General features: G+C 37.2%; 1 protein-coding gene across 1 annotated transcript in view; it reads right to left on the bottom strand.

Moving 5' to 3' along the window:
• LOC589927 overlaps positions 1 to 14079 on the bottom strand; it is a 52642-nt gene that overhangs the window by 2570 nt on the left and 35993 nt on the right. The window contains exons 44-61 of the mRNA XM_030984256.1: positions 13366 to 13479; positions 12577 to 12690; positions 11864 to 11983; positions 11093 to 11320; positions 10488 to 10607; positions 9648 to 9761; positions 8882 to 9066; positions 8079 to 8250; positions 7116 to 7238; positions 6097 to 6210; positions 5319 to 5432; positions 4576 to 4695; positions 3990 to 4103; positions 3324 to 3440; positions 2697 to 2810; positions 2017 to 2136; positions 1057 to 1204; positions 435 to 569 (exon numbers count right to left, since the gene is read on the bottom strand). Coding sequence (XP_030840116.1) covers positions 435 to 569; positions 1057 to 1204; positions 2017 to 2136; positions 2697 to 2810; positions 3324 to 3440; positions 3990 to 4103; positions 4576 to 4695; positions 5319 to 5432; positions 6097 to 6210; positions 7116 to 7238; positions 8079 to 8250; positions 8882 to 9066; positions 9648 to 9761; positions 10488 to 10607; positions 11093 to 11320; positions 11864 to 11983; positions 12577 to 12690; positions 13366 to 13479 — 2386 coding nt within the window. The remainder of the gene's footprint in view (positions 1 to 434; positions 570 to 1056; positions 1205 to 2016; positions 2137 to 2696; positions 2811 to 3323; positions 3441 to 3989; positions 4104 to 4575; positions 4696 to 5318; positions 5433 to 6096; positions 6211 to 7115; positions 7239 to 8078; positions 8251 to 8881; positions 9067 to 9647; positions 9762 to 10487; positions 10608 to 11092; positions 11321 to 11863; positions 11984 to 12576; positions 12691 to 13365; positions 13480 to 14079) is intronic.

Raw genomic sequence — 14079 nt, 5'->3', positions numbered from 1 at the left:
TTACTTCCATGACCTTCAGTTAGGTTTTATTTCATTTCAACTAATGTGTACTGGACGTCATATGTGTTCAATAATTGCTGGCCACGATTAACTATATTAATATTAAGGTGCATTTGGGGCATGATAACGTAGGCCTATATGTATGAGTAACATCTGAGCGATATGAGAGCAGGCTAGTATGGTGGTTAAGAACAGTAAAGGAAATATTAATCCGATGAAATTAAAGTAGAAAATCAATGATTTATCTTTGTTTGTCATAAAGATTACTTGTAAGCTCTCTTTAAGCCTATAACATGTTTAAAGATACATTGCACATCACGAATTTAATATCAGCTTACATTCTACCGCTTTGTAAATATTATCAATCCTCAGCCCATTTTAATGCTGATTTAACATTAGGAGGTATTAGCATCCGTAATGATCAGCGTGCTTACCCGGCGGATGGAGGAATAGGACCGTAGTCATTCTCTCGAATCCCTGGCGGTTCAGCATTGGCCAAGATGGCCAACTCGGCACGAGACTGCGAAGGGTATTCTCCCATGCGGGCCTTTTCTGTATCATACAGATCACTGCAGATGGGGGGGGGGGGGGGGGGGGAGGGGGAATACAAAACATGGAGAGGATTAAGAATTATACATACGTTAACATATAAAATCATGTAAATATCACAAATTTCCATCACCGACAATAAAAATCTAACATGTCATTGATAAAATTCACCCTTGCAGATTACCTCGAAGATTGTTCGAGTTTGATAGTCCCACTAATATCAATTAAAATAATAAAGTCATCTCAATTTTTGTTTGGCTTTAAATAAGACTGCTATGAATGAGATCAATTAAGTATATTGAAAGACAGTATCTTAACAATGTAAACAACTATTTGCACAGGTAAAGTTAGCGATTTGAGGCTTGTGGAAATATGTAAATGCAGTGATATTATGATAAAGGCACGGGGGAGGGAGGGAGTAGATGCCACTCAGTAAATTCTGAATGAAATGTCAATATATGAGAGGACATTGATAGACGAAATGTAAATATATGTATTGCTACTCACGCTTTAGTCCGGCAGCAGTTGGCGATAAGGAAGAGAAGGAGGAAGAAAATGGCAAACAATGCTAGAGCCACGATAAGAAGGATGAAATATGGGTCCAGACTGATGCGAGTGCCTTTGAAAGTACTTTGCTCCGCAGGAACGGTATTCACTGTTGAGATAAAGTAAACGAATACAGTTGTAGAAAATATAATAATTGGTAAAAAAAGTATCACGAGAATCTGATTCATATATGGATGATATGATTAATACAAACACCCCAGCATGACTAGATGTTTACATTATAATTATGGAGATTACAATGATAACTGTTGTTGTTATTATTTTCATTATCAATACCATCATTGTTATCATCATCATCACTAATATCATTATAAGTATTGTTGTTGGTGCTGTTATTACTACTTAAATATTATTATCAAGTATTTATCGACATCTGTGTCTTAGAAGGAAAAGGGAAACTCCACCACTGTAACCATGGTAACCATCGGGGTCTCTCCTACCGATGACTTTAGCTGCAACCCGATGTGAAATAATTTACACAATGATACCAGAAAGCTGTACTGATATTACTTTGATTTCATGCTGCTGTTAAGCAAACTTCTGTTAAATGAGTTTTCGGTCGTGGTACTCTGACGTTTGCTTTGTCAACCAACGCCCGGGTTTCATTTCGTCCAAAGCATATAGGGTTAGGGCTAGGCTTAGGGTTGCAAGTGGGTTTTAGGTTAGGATTGGGGTAAGGGTGGGGGTTGGGAATTAGGTAAGTGTAGGAAGTTATCGCGGATGAATTGACAAAAGAGTTGTGTCGAACAACACGTGGTTGTGTAGGTGACTATGATTCCTTATCGACTAAGCTCTCACGAACCGCTAAACCGAATCTAGACCGACGGATTGATGGCAATTTGGGGGCTAATGTTGTCGATCTGGTGTCGGTCTCATTGGTGTGACAGGGGTATTACTTACACTGCTCTGGGCTGCAGACGGGCTCGATGAAATTACCCGTACAGACACAGGTGTATCCGTTCTCCCCGTCCACGCAGACCCCTCCATTCAAGCAGGGTTTCGATGCACATTCGTCAATATCTACATGAAAATGAAGAATTTTAAATGAGCATTCCACTGATAAGTCACTATGCGGTGAAATAGATGCTCCTTTAAAGGTACTATGTCCTATTTGCAGGACAAAAAATGAAAAGGATAAATTCCAACGGCATTTGAAAGATAATACTGATTTAGAACTTCCTTCACAACGAAAGGGCTTGAAGATGTCTTTTAGTGGGAAAATAATGACCATTAGTTGTCGAATCGACTTTAGTGATTGCAATAATTTTAGTAATAGTTTGATTTTCAGACCCTTGTACCGAATGGTCGTACGTTTTGCGCTGCGCAAAGATTCAATCAATTTAATTTTGGCCATTACAAGTAGTGGGTTAATGATGTCGACAAATGCCCATGTACCCTTTAAAATCAAAATTTCAATGCCATCTTCACAAAAATAACGGCAAATTGATCGCATTATATATAGAGTATTTCTATCAATAGTGATATGTCATCTAAGAGACATGAAAAAAAAAAAAAGCTATTAAATATCACATCTCTTTTTTCATGTCGGATAAAAGAATTGTATTTCATCAATACCATACCTATTTGGCACAGGTCACCCATGTACCCGCTTCGGCACACACACACAAAGCCGTCGATTCCATCTTGGCACACGCCATACCCGCTACAATCCTCATTCAGACAGTCATCAATATCTGCAAAGGAAAGGTCAATTTGGTAAGTACTTCATGAGTCATCAGTTTATATTTTCAAACTTTGTTCCATTTCTGAAACTATGCATATCATTTAAGTGTTATAACGGAACAGCTGGTAAAAGAACCAGATTTTGCATCGATTAGTGTCTTATCTCAACTCTTATCTACAATATTATTTACAACATTTAGTCTGTATGAATTAATATATACAGCATTCAATTTCTTCCAATTAAATTGTATTGATAATAAGCTATTTCTATTTGTACGTTGTTGTTGAGATTAATGTAGTCCAATTTTACTCCATTTATTGAATTTTTTCATGGATGTTTAAAAGAATGTATACATTTTATTTTTAAAAGTGATACCTTTGTCAATGGTGATAAATGTACGTGATATTTGGAATGCCAAATTCAAACCAGATTCTGTGAAGTATGATGTCAAAACAATGTCCAGCTTTATTGGAAAAGTAAGACATGAATATTAGTAGACAATGGTTAGGATTATTAGGCTTACTTTCTGAGCAGTACTCTCCCTCGTATCCGGCTGGACAGTCACACGAATAGTTGCCACCTTGAACCAGACAGGCCGCTCCATTTTGACAGGGGTTCGCATTTACGCATTCGGTAGTATCTGTTAAGTAATAATAAATATAATACTAGTACATCAAATATGAACTCCTCATCTCATCCACTTATTCATTCATTCATGCAAGCATTCATATAATTTGGTTTGCAAATCGTCCTCATGTTACAAGGTTTATGAAGTAGATGGGACGTGTTTAACAAAATGGTTAGAATCATACAGAGGTATCTTACTAGTGATAGAAAACCCCAAATTATTAACCCGTATTATGTCCATTGATTACCATGCCCACTGCCAGCCAATTATTCCGGAAGTGAACAAAAAAATTTAGGCCTGAATGTTCTCTCCAAATGATGTAATCAAACGTGTAACTTATGTTATCACGATTCATAACGAAAGAACGGCGTTTGTATTTATCCTCGAGAATCACACATCTGTGCAATAGGCCAATTCAATTCAATACGATTGAGTGGCTACATGATCCTGGTTACATTATCGAGGCTGTGCAAATTAAATAAACAAACTGAAAAGTAACTTTTCAAGCATTAACGTAATACATATTGGTTTCATCTCATGAGATGGAATCCTGTACGTTACCTTCGATGTCACACTGAGTTCCCATGTAACCTTCCATGCACGTGCACAGGTAGCTGTCTTCAACAGTGGAACATGCACCAAAGTCGCAAGGGTTGAAGCGGCACTTGTCAGTATCTGCAGTCAGAGAGAAAAACAAACATAAGGAAATATATGAAATTCTATTTGCAAGGAGAGGCAACATGTATTTTTGGCGATATAAGGGACAAGTCTCTACTTTCTATCACTAGGTGCTTACCACCTGGTTTGCAAACACAAACACTTGTCAGTCATTTTGTGTAACAGAGTGTCTGTACTTAAAGAGACTATGCCTATTGCATGGGCTCTGTGCCGAAGCTGCTCCACAGCCAGAGACTATTGAAGCCAGAGACTGCTGAAGACTTTATGGAATTGTGTTTAAGTGTCAATCTGAATTCTATATCTGCAGACTACTTTCAACCCCTCTCCTACATCACGGAGAATTCCATGGAAGAACAGTATTCTTACTTGTAAACACAGATCAAACTGATTACAGATTTCTACATCATACATCGAGCATTCTTAATGATATGTCACAATTAAACAGATGTGAATACCCAATTCTAATTACCGTTTTGGCAGTAGTCTCCGGCATACCCATCTTCGCACGAGCACTGGTAGGCACCACCGGCGAAGGAACAGCCTCCTTCATTCTCGCATAGGTTCACAATGCATGCCGCAGAAGATGGAGCTGTAAAGTGGGGATAAAAAAGAGGAGAAGAGGGGATTCTGCCATTAGTTTTAGGCAGGCGTTGTGCTGCGTTGTGTACGAAACACTTCATGAAATATAGACTCTGAATATGTTCATGCATTCTCACTTTATCCTAAAAATCAAGTTGGCTCTTGTTTTGAGTGCAGTGCTTTCATATATTTCGATTTTAGATATACCTCGCAATAACACTCATCGCTATGGACAGTTTCTTTTATTGACTATTGTAGAACTGGATGTTTAAGGATGCACCGTAACGCGACGGATCGGAGGTACTATCTGCATGTGGGCAGATAAAGGTCATTTTGTACGACTTTAATCGAGACGAATACTGAGTACATGTGAATGAAAAGTTATGTAATAATTACTCATGTATGCATTAATAGAACATTATATGATATGAAAGGTGCTCGAGAAGCACTTCCATCAGTTTGGCAATGATATGCACAAAATAGGGTTTCGCTATGTATGAAAGATTTGTGGATATTTGGGGTCATTTATACATTTGCTATGTGTCTATACACCCATTCAATGTCACATTATTTTGATCACAATCGGAGGTTAGAACTCACACAATTAAATTGATTAATGAAACCTATACGTACCGACGTCACAGTTGCGTCCAGAGTAGCATGACTGACAGACGCACACATAGGCATTGATGAGATTGTAACATTCACCGCCATTTTGACATGGGTTCCCAGCGCATTCATCGATGTCTGCAAAATAAAATCAGAACAATTATAAGAATCAATAGGCGGTGGCCTAAGAGCATTTTCTAGTGGCGTATCCAGGATAGGCTGGAGCTTGCCTACCCCTCTCCTCTCCTTGCCTTGTTTCCCCCTTTAAAAACCCATTTTAATAAGTAACTGAAGGAAAAGAGATATAGTTACCATGATGTTTCAGATCAACCATGCCCCGTAATCCTTACACTGGTGTGCATTTGCACTTGTAAGAGCATTTATGATTCCATTTCTCTGTTTATCGATGCCTAGATCCTCCTTGTTATGCGTCCTATGCTCTCACTATTCTCGATGCAAGGAGTATAAAAAGACCATGTCCACAAACCTTGGATTTCTTTTGTGACGTCACTATGGCATACCCCCAAAATATCTTAAGAAATATGTTATTATACCGTTTGAATATATTCTGATTTTGTGACGGAGTTGGTCAGGATTGGTGAAACGCTTAAACAAGGTGAATTTCGTGAAAAAAGAAGAACATTTTTGCCGTCATGCAGACATCTTTGTAAATTTTTTTGAAATACAAGAAAACAGTGTTGTGTCGAAATAGAGAAGAGAAGGCCTACCTAAGCAGTACGATGAGCGTACAAATATTCAAATAGTGAAGGAGAAATAAACATTACGAAGATGTTGTACTTACCATCTGTGCAGTTCTTTCCAGTGAAACCGCCTGGACAGAGGCATGTGTAATCCACTCCAATATTCATGCATTCAGCTCCGTTTGTACAGGGATTCAGTCCACACTTATTCATCACTGGAGATGATCAACAAAGACAAAATTGAGTTTAATAAAATCATTGACTTATGATCAAGAGTTGAATAATTCATATTCAATCAGATTCAGATTATTACTCAACGATCCGTATTACAAAAACATAGCAAATTGGCCTCCAATTGCATAACAACTGCTTTGTTTACAAGGTATGAAATTTGATCGCGGGAAGAAGTGTATTCATACATAATGCAACCAACTTTCAAATGGGCACATAGTATAATAATAATAAGGTCTCACCCATGATGGCCCCATAAGTTTAAATCATTATCCCTTCATAATCATGTAAATCATTGAATACACCTGGATCAAGAAAGATACATGGACGAATCAAGCCCTCGATATTTTGTATGAGAGTCAAAAGACTCCACCCATGAAACGCAGTGTTCTAACATTCTTAAAGTGACTCTGTAACATTGCCTCAGATTCTGAAACAAATCCTGGATTTAGCTCATGCTGCAATCATAATTATAAATCTTAGGTCAGTTAGTAATCACATTATTTTTACAAGCCGATCGCCTGTCTGATTATCAAGATATTTATGATTGGTAATCGAAATTTCATTTATCGTTTTCCTAACGGATTTTATGACACTACAGTCAATTGGGGACAAATGCCAATAGACGTATTAAAGTAGGCCTTTTAGTTATCACCCTAATATTACAAAGTGCTCATTTAATACACATGGGACAATGAGGACAAATCAAGGGCCTAACACAGGCTAGTAAATCTTCCATTAGAGTCCAGACCCTATACCAATGTAACATACTGCTCCAAACTTCTAAAGTCTAAGGAGACCAAATTGATAGGTTCCGTCAGGTAATAAAGGAGGCCTGTGATGGGGGGGGGGGGGGGGGGGGGGGGGGGGGGGTTGAAACATTTATTACCTGAGGGTGTCTGGCAATTTGGTCCTGTCCACAAGGCGGTGCATTGACACTGGAACTGAATGGTTCCGACATTAGTGCAGGTACCTTCATTGATACATGGCTTTGCGTCGCAAGGCGTCAGAACTAAATGCAACATAGAAATAGAAAATGTAAAAGTAAGCTTAAACGTACGAAGGAACTGAAGGGAGGGTTTACTATTGGGTAAAATCTCACTGTTATATTTCAAGTATCGCGACGTTATTGAAATTAATTTTGAACGTCTTTGTAATCGATCGTGTTAAAGACATATTGTGATAAAAGATATATACAAATTAAATTCTTATACGATATGGTGTTAGGGATATGGAATCGGATATGTGGGATTCGTAAATGAAACAATCCAAGTATGACGAGTGAAATAAAAGTGGAAGACGAGTCAGATTAATGGCTACATTGATAGTAAATGAAACCATCAATAATCATAATTTGTTTCCTCACCATACACAAAGATAACTAAATAACTATAACAGTGATATTTCCACATTCAGTCACCCCTATATGTACTGTCACAAAATTCTACCGAGAAACCCTTCTCTGTCTTATGGCGAAAATTATCCAACGACGATGGAAAATGCCATACAAACCAACAACAACGACACGAAACAATCCATACTATTAGCTTCACAACAAATAGGAAGTAAATTGGTTTAGAGTGGAGACAGCGTTCTCAGCACTCTGTCTATGCCGAAACACTCTCTATGAAGCTCTTGGCCAATTATAGGCCTTGTTTTTTGATGAATTCTTAATTTCTTGGACGTGTATCAAATTCCTTTAATCTTTTACAATCGAAATTACATCCGGACTATTAATCGACAAAAATCAACAACGGTTATTGATAACGGGTGGTATGAACATGATGAATGGAAACCCTTGGCTAAGAAAAGAAGTCAGTTCTCCAATAGAAATGAATGTAAATATAGTCACCTCTGTAAGCACTGTCACGGAATTCTACCGAGAAACCCCTCTCTGTCTTTTCGTTGTCGGTCTGGAACCGGACCCAGATAGTGTTGGCCGTCAGTGTGGTGTCACCTGGCATGATAGGACCAGCGAAACCCATCCGCTGGCTGCCAATATTGGGGTCAGACCCGACTCCAATCTGTTTGGGATTGTGACAGATATTGTGGTAATTGCACTGACAAGAGAGGCATTCATAGATATCTCTGGTAGATTAAAATACTTTATCCCAGGTCATCATATCAGAGTTTACTCTTATTGAGTTGTAACAGTGATTTAGTTTATGGTATTGGCAGTGGCGAGAAGAATACCCAGTAATTTATATACATAAATACATATAATATATATCTTGATAATAACGTACTGTACGTCGAAATTTTTTAACCTAATAAAAACTGTTAGATTTAAAGCACGACGCCTCTGTTCTTTATCATGTAGTGCTTAATCTTATGCCAACACGTAGACTTATTATCTGATATATTATATATCCACGTCATTCCTCCGTAATATGGCTTCAAAGATGTCACGTATTCCATTGCTTGCAAACAGCAATCAACATGATATCTTTTCGAATCCATGGCGAGTATTTACATAGAGCCTTGTTAACACTATGTTGTAGAGATTGAGTTTGAAATGCCTTTTACAATTTGTAATGCGGTATGGGCCTTTTCCTTTCAAGAATTAATCATTCAATATCAATCCGTTGGTACTATGCGCGATCTATGCAAAAATAAAGAAGAAGAAAGATATGACGTGCGTAAAAAGATTCATACCTGGAAATTGTCATATCTGTTTTCTGTGATGAAGTCCTTAAAGTCGATGTTGACGTCACGACCGTCGATACCAGTGATAAACCACAGACAGTCTTCACCGTTTCCATAATTGGATGGGTAGTTGGGCGAGTTGATAATGACCTTCTCACCAACGCCTAGTGTGTAGTCCACTCTGCACCCAATGGCTGGAAAGGAAATAGGAAAACATGTTATCCTCAATAGCTAGATAATTTAAATATATGTGTATTATTTTTTTAATCTCTCTCTTTCACTTATGTGTACCGGTAATAATTTATTCACTCTCACTCTGTGCCTTTACAATAGTAAACTAGATAAATGGCGCATTTTTTTTTGGCTTAATTATTAAATTAAATATTATTCTTATATTTATTTGTGCAACGTCGTGCAATTATAAATTTTTACCTGACTATCTGACTATCTAACCCACCAACGCAGTGAAATGTAATGGAACTTAAGTGATTATTATGCAAGCATTTATTACATTGGTCAATTGATCTCAATCGTTGCCATAGATTTTCTTTTCTATAAAAAGGGTCGTCACCACATTTGATAAAATGAACCACTAACGAAGTATAGGAACATCGGAATGCAGATCATCTTTTTACGTTACATATTCATTTTTAAAGCAAAATATGCTTATACCCTCATAAGAAATATATCTATGTTGCACACTTAAAACGATGCCACTACTCTTTAACTCAACCGGAATGGCTTGTATTTTTACACTTTTATTCCAGATACTCACATATCTCACAACGAATGCCTGTCCATCCCTGTGAACAGGTGCAGGTAAAGTCGTTGATTCCATCAAAACAGATACCGTTATTCAAGCAAGGTAGAGCTGCACAATCATCGATATCTAAGAGGGGGAAGAAGATGTAGGGAGATCATCAATTTGCTTCCAAAACATATATACACAGTCATGTAAATATGACATTGTTCCATGCGATAATGTGAAAGTTCGCTAAATGTTCATAGTTCTATCATTCAGTTTTTAACTAGGGATAAAATTCAACATCTTATCTATAATCTGCAAAGTGGAATGGTTATATGTAGATGATATTTGTGAAAGACTGTCCTTCGATGTCACTTTCCGATTTAAAAAAAAAAAATCCATATGTGATCGATCCCGTACTCTAATACAATTACATGTGTTCATTAACCACACACACACATACATTGGATAAAGATAGCGTATTTCGTAATAGCAGTGGTTATTTTGGGTATTTCTTGTTTATTATAAAATGAAACGGTATATCACAGCACAAAGAGCACCTTTAAGGAGCAACCTTGAAGAAATTATACGTTACATGTGGTCTTTAAAAAAGCTAGTTGATTGAACCCCTTGTAGGTTAGTGGCCTGTACCACCAGTCGTTGAAGGAGGCTGCACTACCAATCATTCGGCAGACACGCTCACATTTTATTGTAAATAATGTGAAAATGCTATTATTTACTCAATCTAACACTTTAATACCCGCGGCATATCATCATCGTCGGATAGCTTCTATATGAGCTACTCAAAGTGATTATCATTTCAAGGTTCAAGGTTCAAGGTTCAAGTTTGTAATGTCATATCAAACTTACTTATTTCACAGTGAGTGCCGGTGAAGCCTGGTGCACACTGACAGTCGTAACCATGCTCTTGGGCACGATTCATGCAAGCTCCTGCGTTCTGGCATGGGTTGCTTTCACATTCGTTTTCATCTAAAATTCAAATTCAAAGACAGAATTTAAAATTCAAATTCAAAGACAGAATTTAGTCAATATTTTGAGTGTCTACTGCGCTAATGGTGGAGGCTGAACAGTAACAGTTTTATATCGAATAAAACGCCAATGCTGTTTGTTTATAATTTCATCTGGACTTCAAATACCTTTTTAGGAAGTTGTAGTTTTGTGGCGAGTTTTGTATTGGTGAAGTGAATGCTCTTTGTTACCAAACTAGGATATAATCGACTCTGGCAGTCCATGTGTTAATGACAAGTGTTCCTATACATTTGTATTGACATTTTGAACACGATTACAAACAAATAAAAATAAAATAAAAATAAGAAAACAATCCAAGACAATTTCAACAGGCTTGTGTGTCATTTACTGAAAAGTTCAAACATATTACCTATTCCGAATAGAAATTGATTTCCTGAAATTCTATGCGATCTCGTTTTGATTATAATGTAAGACAATACACTTACTTGTTTCGCAGTTGTCTCCAGAATACCCTTGTGGACATGCACAGAGATATCCTCCGATCCTATCCAGGCAGATGCCTCCATTTAGGCAAGGTTCAGCAGAGCAGTCATTGATGTTTAAACTGCAGGTGGTCCCGGCGAATCCAGGGGGACACACGCACCGGAATGCGTTGATTTCATCCTCGCAGGTTCCTCCATTTTCACAGGGGTTAGACTCACATTCATTGATGTCTGTGAGGGGATAAATAAAATAAAAAAAATAAAAAAAATCAAATTCAAACACGTCGTCATATTTCGGACTAATCTATATAATGCATCCACCCATCAACCACAAGCCATTGGCCTTTACGTGAGTTAGATACTCTCCACTTCTATATAAATGAATATATACTCGCGTGATTTCATGAGATATTTATGTGGAATTGAATTGAATTTTTGGCGTAGATAAAGTTCAAAGGCCTTTGATTAGTCTTAATATTAAAGCCTGAACCCCACACGACAGAAAATGCCAAATGATACTATTTACTCCATGAAATATCAAGAAACAGCAAATAATAAGATAGTTTTCCAAACGAGCTTCATTTATAAATATATTACATATTCATAGTATCGCAAACAGCTCAAATGCATAATTTGAAAATGATATACATTAAATTGAATATCAAACTTTTGGATTTATCATCATAGACTTATCCTAAATCTGATCGCAGACTCAATATTTGACAGATCTTTACATTACAACTCTTTAGGGTGCCAAAGTCACCGTTAACTTACCTATTTCGCATCGATCTCCAGTATAACCGGGTTGACATGCACATCTATAAGCCAGGTTGTTGGGAGTGTTAAAGCAGAGGCCACCGTTCACACATGGATCGCTTGCACACTCATCGATATCTAAAATCAGTAAGAAAATACATGTAGGAGTTAAAGGGAATTCTTCGGAACACAAACTAGTTTTACTGGAGGAAAATAGAAGAAATCACTTTACTTCAGAATGCATTTGTTTATCTACAAGTTATTGTCATAAATTAGCCGACAGGTCTTAAAGATGGTCCCAATTATTATGCCTCATTATTCTATGTGGCAATCTTAGAACCATGTCCTATTGCCAATTTGCAATTTTGCTCCGAAATGATTTAGAGACTTTTGAACTGCTCATGTTTAAGGTAATGCTTTTGATTCTTGAATTTTGATTTGATCATGGATCATGATCAGGAAATCATGGCGACTGCTTGAATCAATGTTTAGACTAACAACCGGGAATTCAATCCTTATGATTTAACTCAATATGGAAACTGGCTTTGATTAAGAGCCCATGTCTTAAAAGCCAGTCAGTGCCTGATGCATTTTACCAAATCTCTTTACTAAATCTCCTGGATGGAACTAATAGCCGTATTATGTCCACAGACTCGTTATGTATTAGCATGTATTTGCTTTCTCAGCAGTCTAATACCCATCGACATTGAAAACTACAACTTTTACTTTACCAATTTCACAAATCAGTCCTGTGAATCCAGTAGTGCATGTACAGGTAAACATATTCTGCAAGTTGTTGCAAGATCCACCGTTCTGGCACGGCTCACTGGCACACTCGTTTATATCTGAAATGAAAAGAAAAAAGGAATAGAAAATCAAGGAAAAAGAATTTGTTAAAAGTTATATGCATGTATTCTACCAAAAAAGTTAACCACGATGACGGGCTTAAGCTTTCGTTCTTATCGGGTTAAATAAAGGAACTTAGTCTGAGGTCTAAATTTTCGTTTGTTAAAGTGACTTAAGACCTGGAGTCTGGTGTAACTTAATCATTGGAATATGAACCTATTTTTTCTTAGTGGATCTTAGTAAGACTGAAATATTGCTAATTTTGAAATTACATTACCTACCGAAGAAACCAAAGAACTGGAAGTTCTCTTCGTTAATATTGTGATGTAAATAGAAGAAATGATACAGTTATTTGTCTCGAATTTATAAAGTAATAGCCCTTATTTAAACTTTGTAAACCTAAACGTTATCACTGATTATACAATTAATGAGGGAAGGAACACACCTGCAAACTAATTCAACCCCCTAACTCTGCCCATTTTATCATAATTTCATTTAAACAAAAAATGGATTTGTTAAGATAACCATCAATGAATTGAGACATGATAACTATTCAAAAGATCATACATCGAGAATTAGAAGGTGCGTTTATCAGTATGTAGAAAGATCCATCAAAACTGAGACACAATATAGTGTGGACCTTTTAATTTTGTTTACAGTATCGAATGTTTTACCATCTTCACATGTGTTTCCAGTCCAGCCCGGTGCGCAGTTACACCTGAAGCTGTTTACCCCATCAATACACGAGCCTCCATTGAAACACGGGTCAGTATCGCAGTCATCAATGTCTGAAACAAGAAACGGGAATTAATTTTGGTATGTCAGAAGAACTGCAACTGTTGTGGTTGTTATCATGGGTTTATTTCTGGCAGCCTGTCAGAGTTGAGTATTTTTTGCCACAAATATTCAATCAAATATTTTGAAGAAAAACTCGCTAAACTCACTTATTTTTCTTACCAGAATTAACAAACAAAAACAAGATAATAATAACACCCCATCTTAAAACGGCACTTCACACGGTTCCTATCTTTTTATCACCTTCCCACCGATTGATCAAGGACTAGATGGCCTTAAAATCGTGTACAATTTGAGAGTCATGATCAGGGGATGTAGTCGAGGCCGGCAGCTCCGAGTCACGAAGCAACCAAAGATATAACTTTCCATAAGTTCTGTTCACATGGCTGGGTCTGAAGCCAAGGCCAGGGCCCCTAAAATTTGGCCTCGGGGCCAGACTCGAATACGACACTCTTTATGATATTACTCGTAACGCATATTTTATGAAAATATACTGGATCATTACATAAACCTTCCAATCGGATATGCTCACAGGGGACTCATGAACAAAATTAAGTAGAAAGATCATCTTTTCAAAAATGCTCAATTACATA

This window comes from Strongylocentrotus purpuratus, unplaced genomic scaffold (assembly GCF_000002235.5).
Source record: "Strongylocentrotus purpuratus isolate Spur 01 unplaced genomic scaffold, Spur_5.0 spur5_scaffold_14, whole genome shotgun sequence".
NCBI classification, from domain to species: domain Eukaryota; kingdom Metazoa; phylum Echinodermata; class Echinoidea; order Camarodonta; family Strongylocentrotidae; genus Strongylocentrotus; species Strongylocentrotus purpuratus.
Note: the sequence above shows the minus strand (reverse complement) of the source record. Positions and strands in the feature narration are given on the sequence as shown.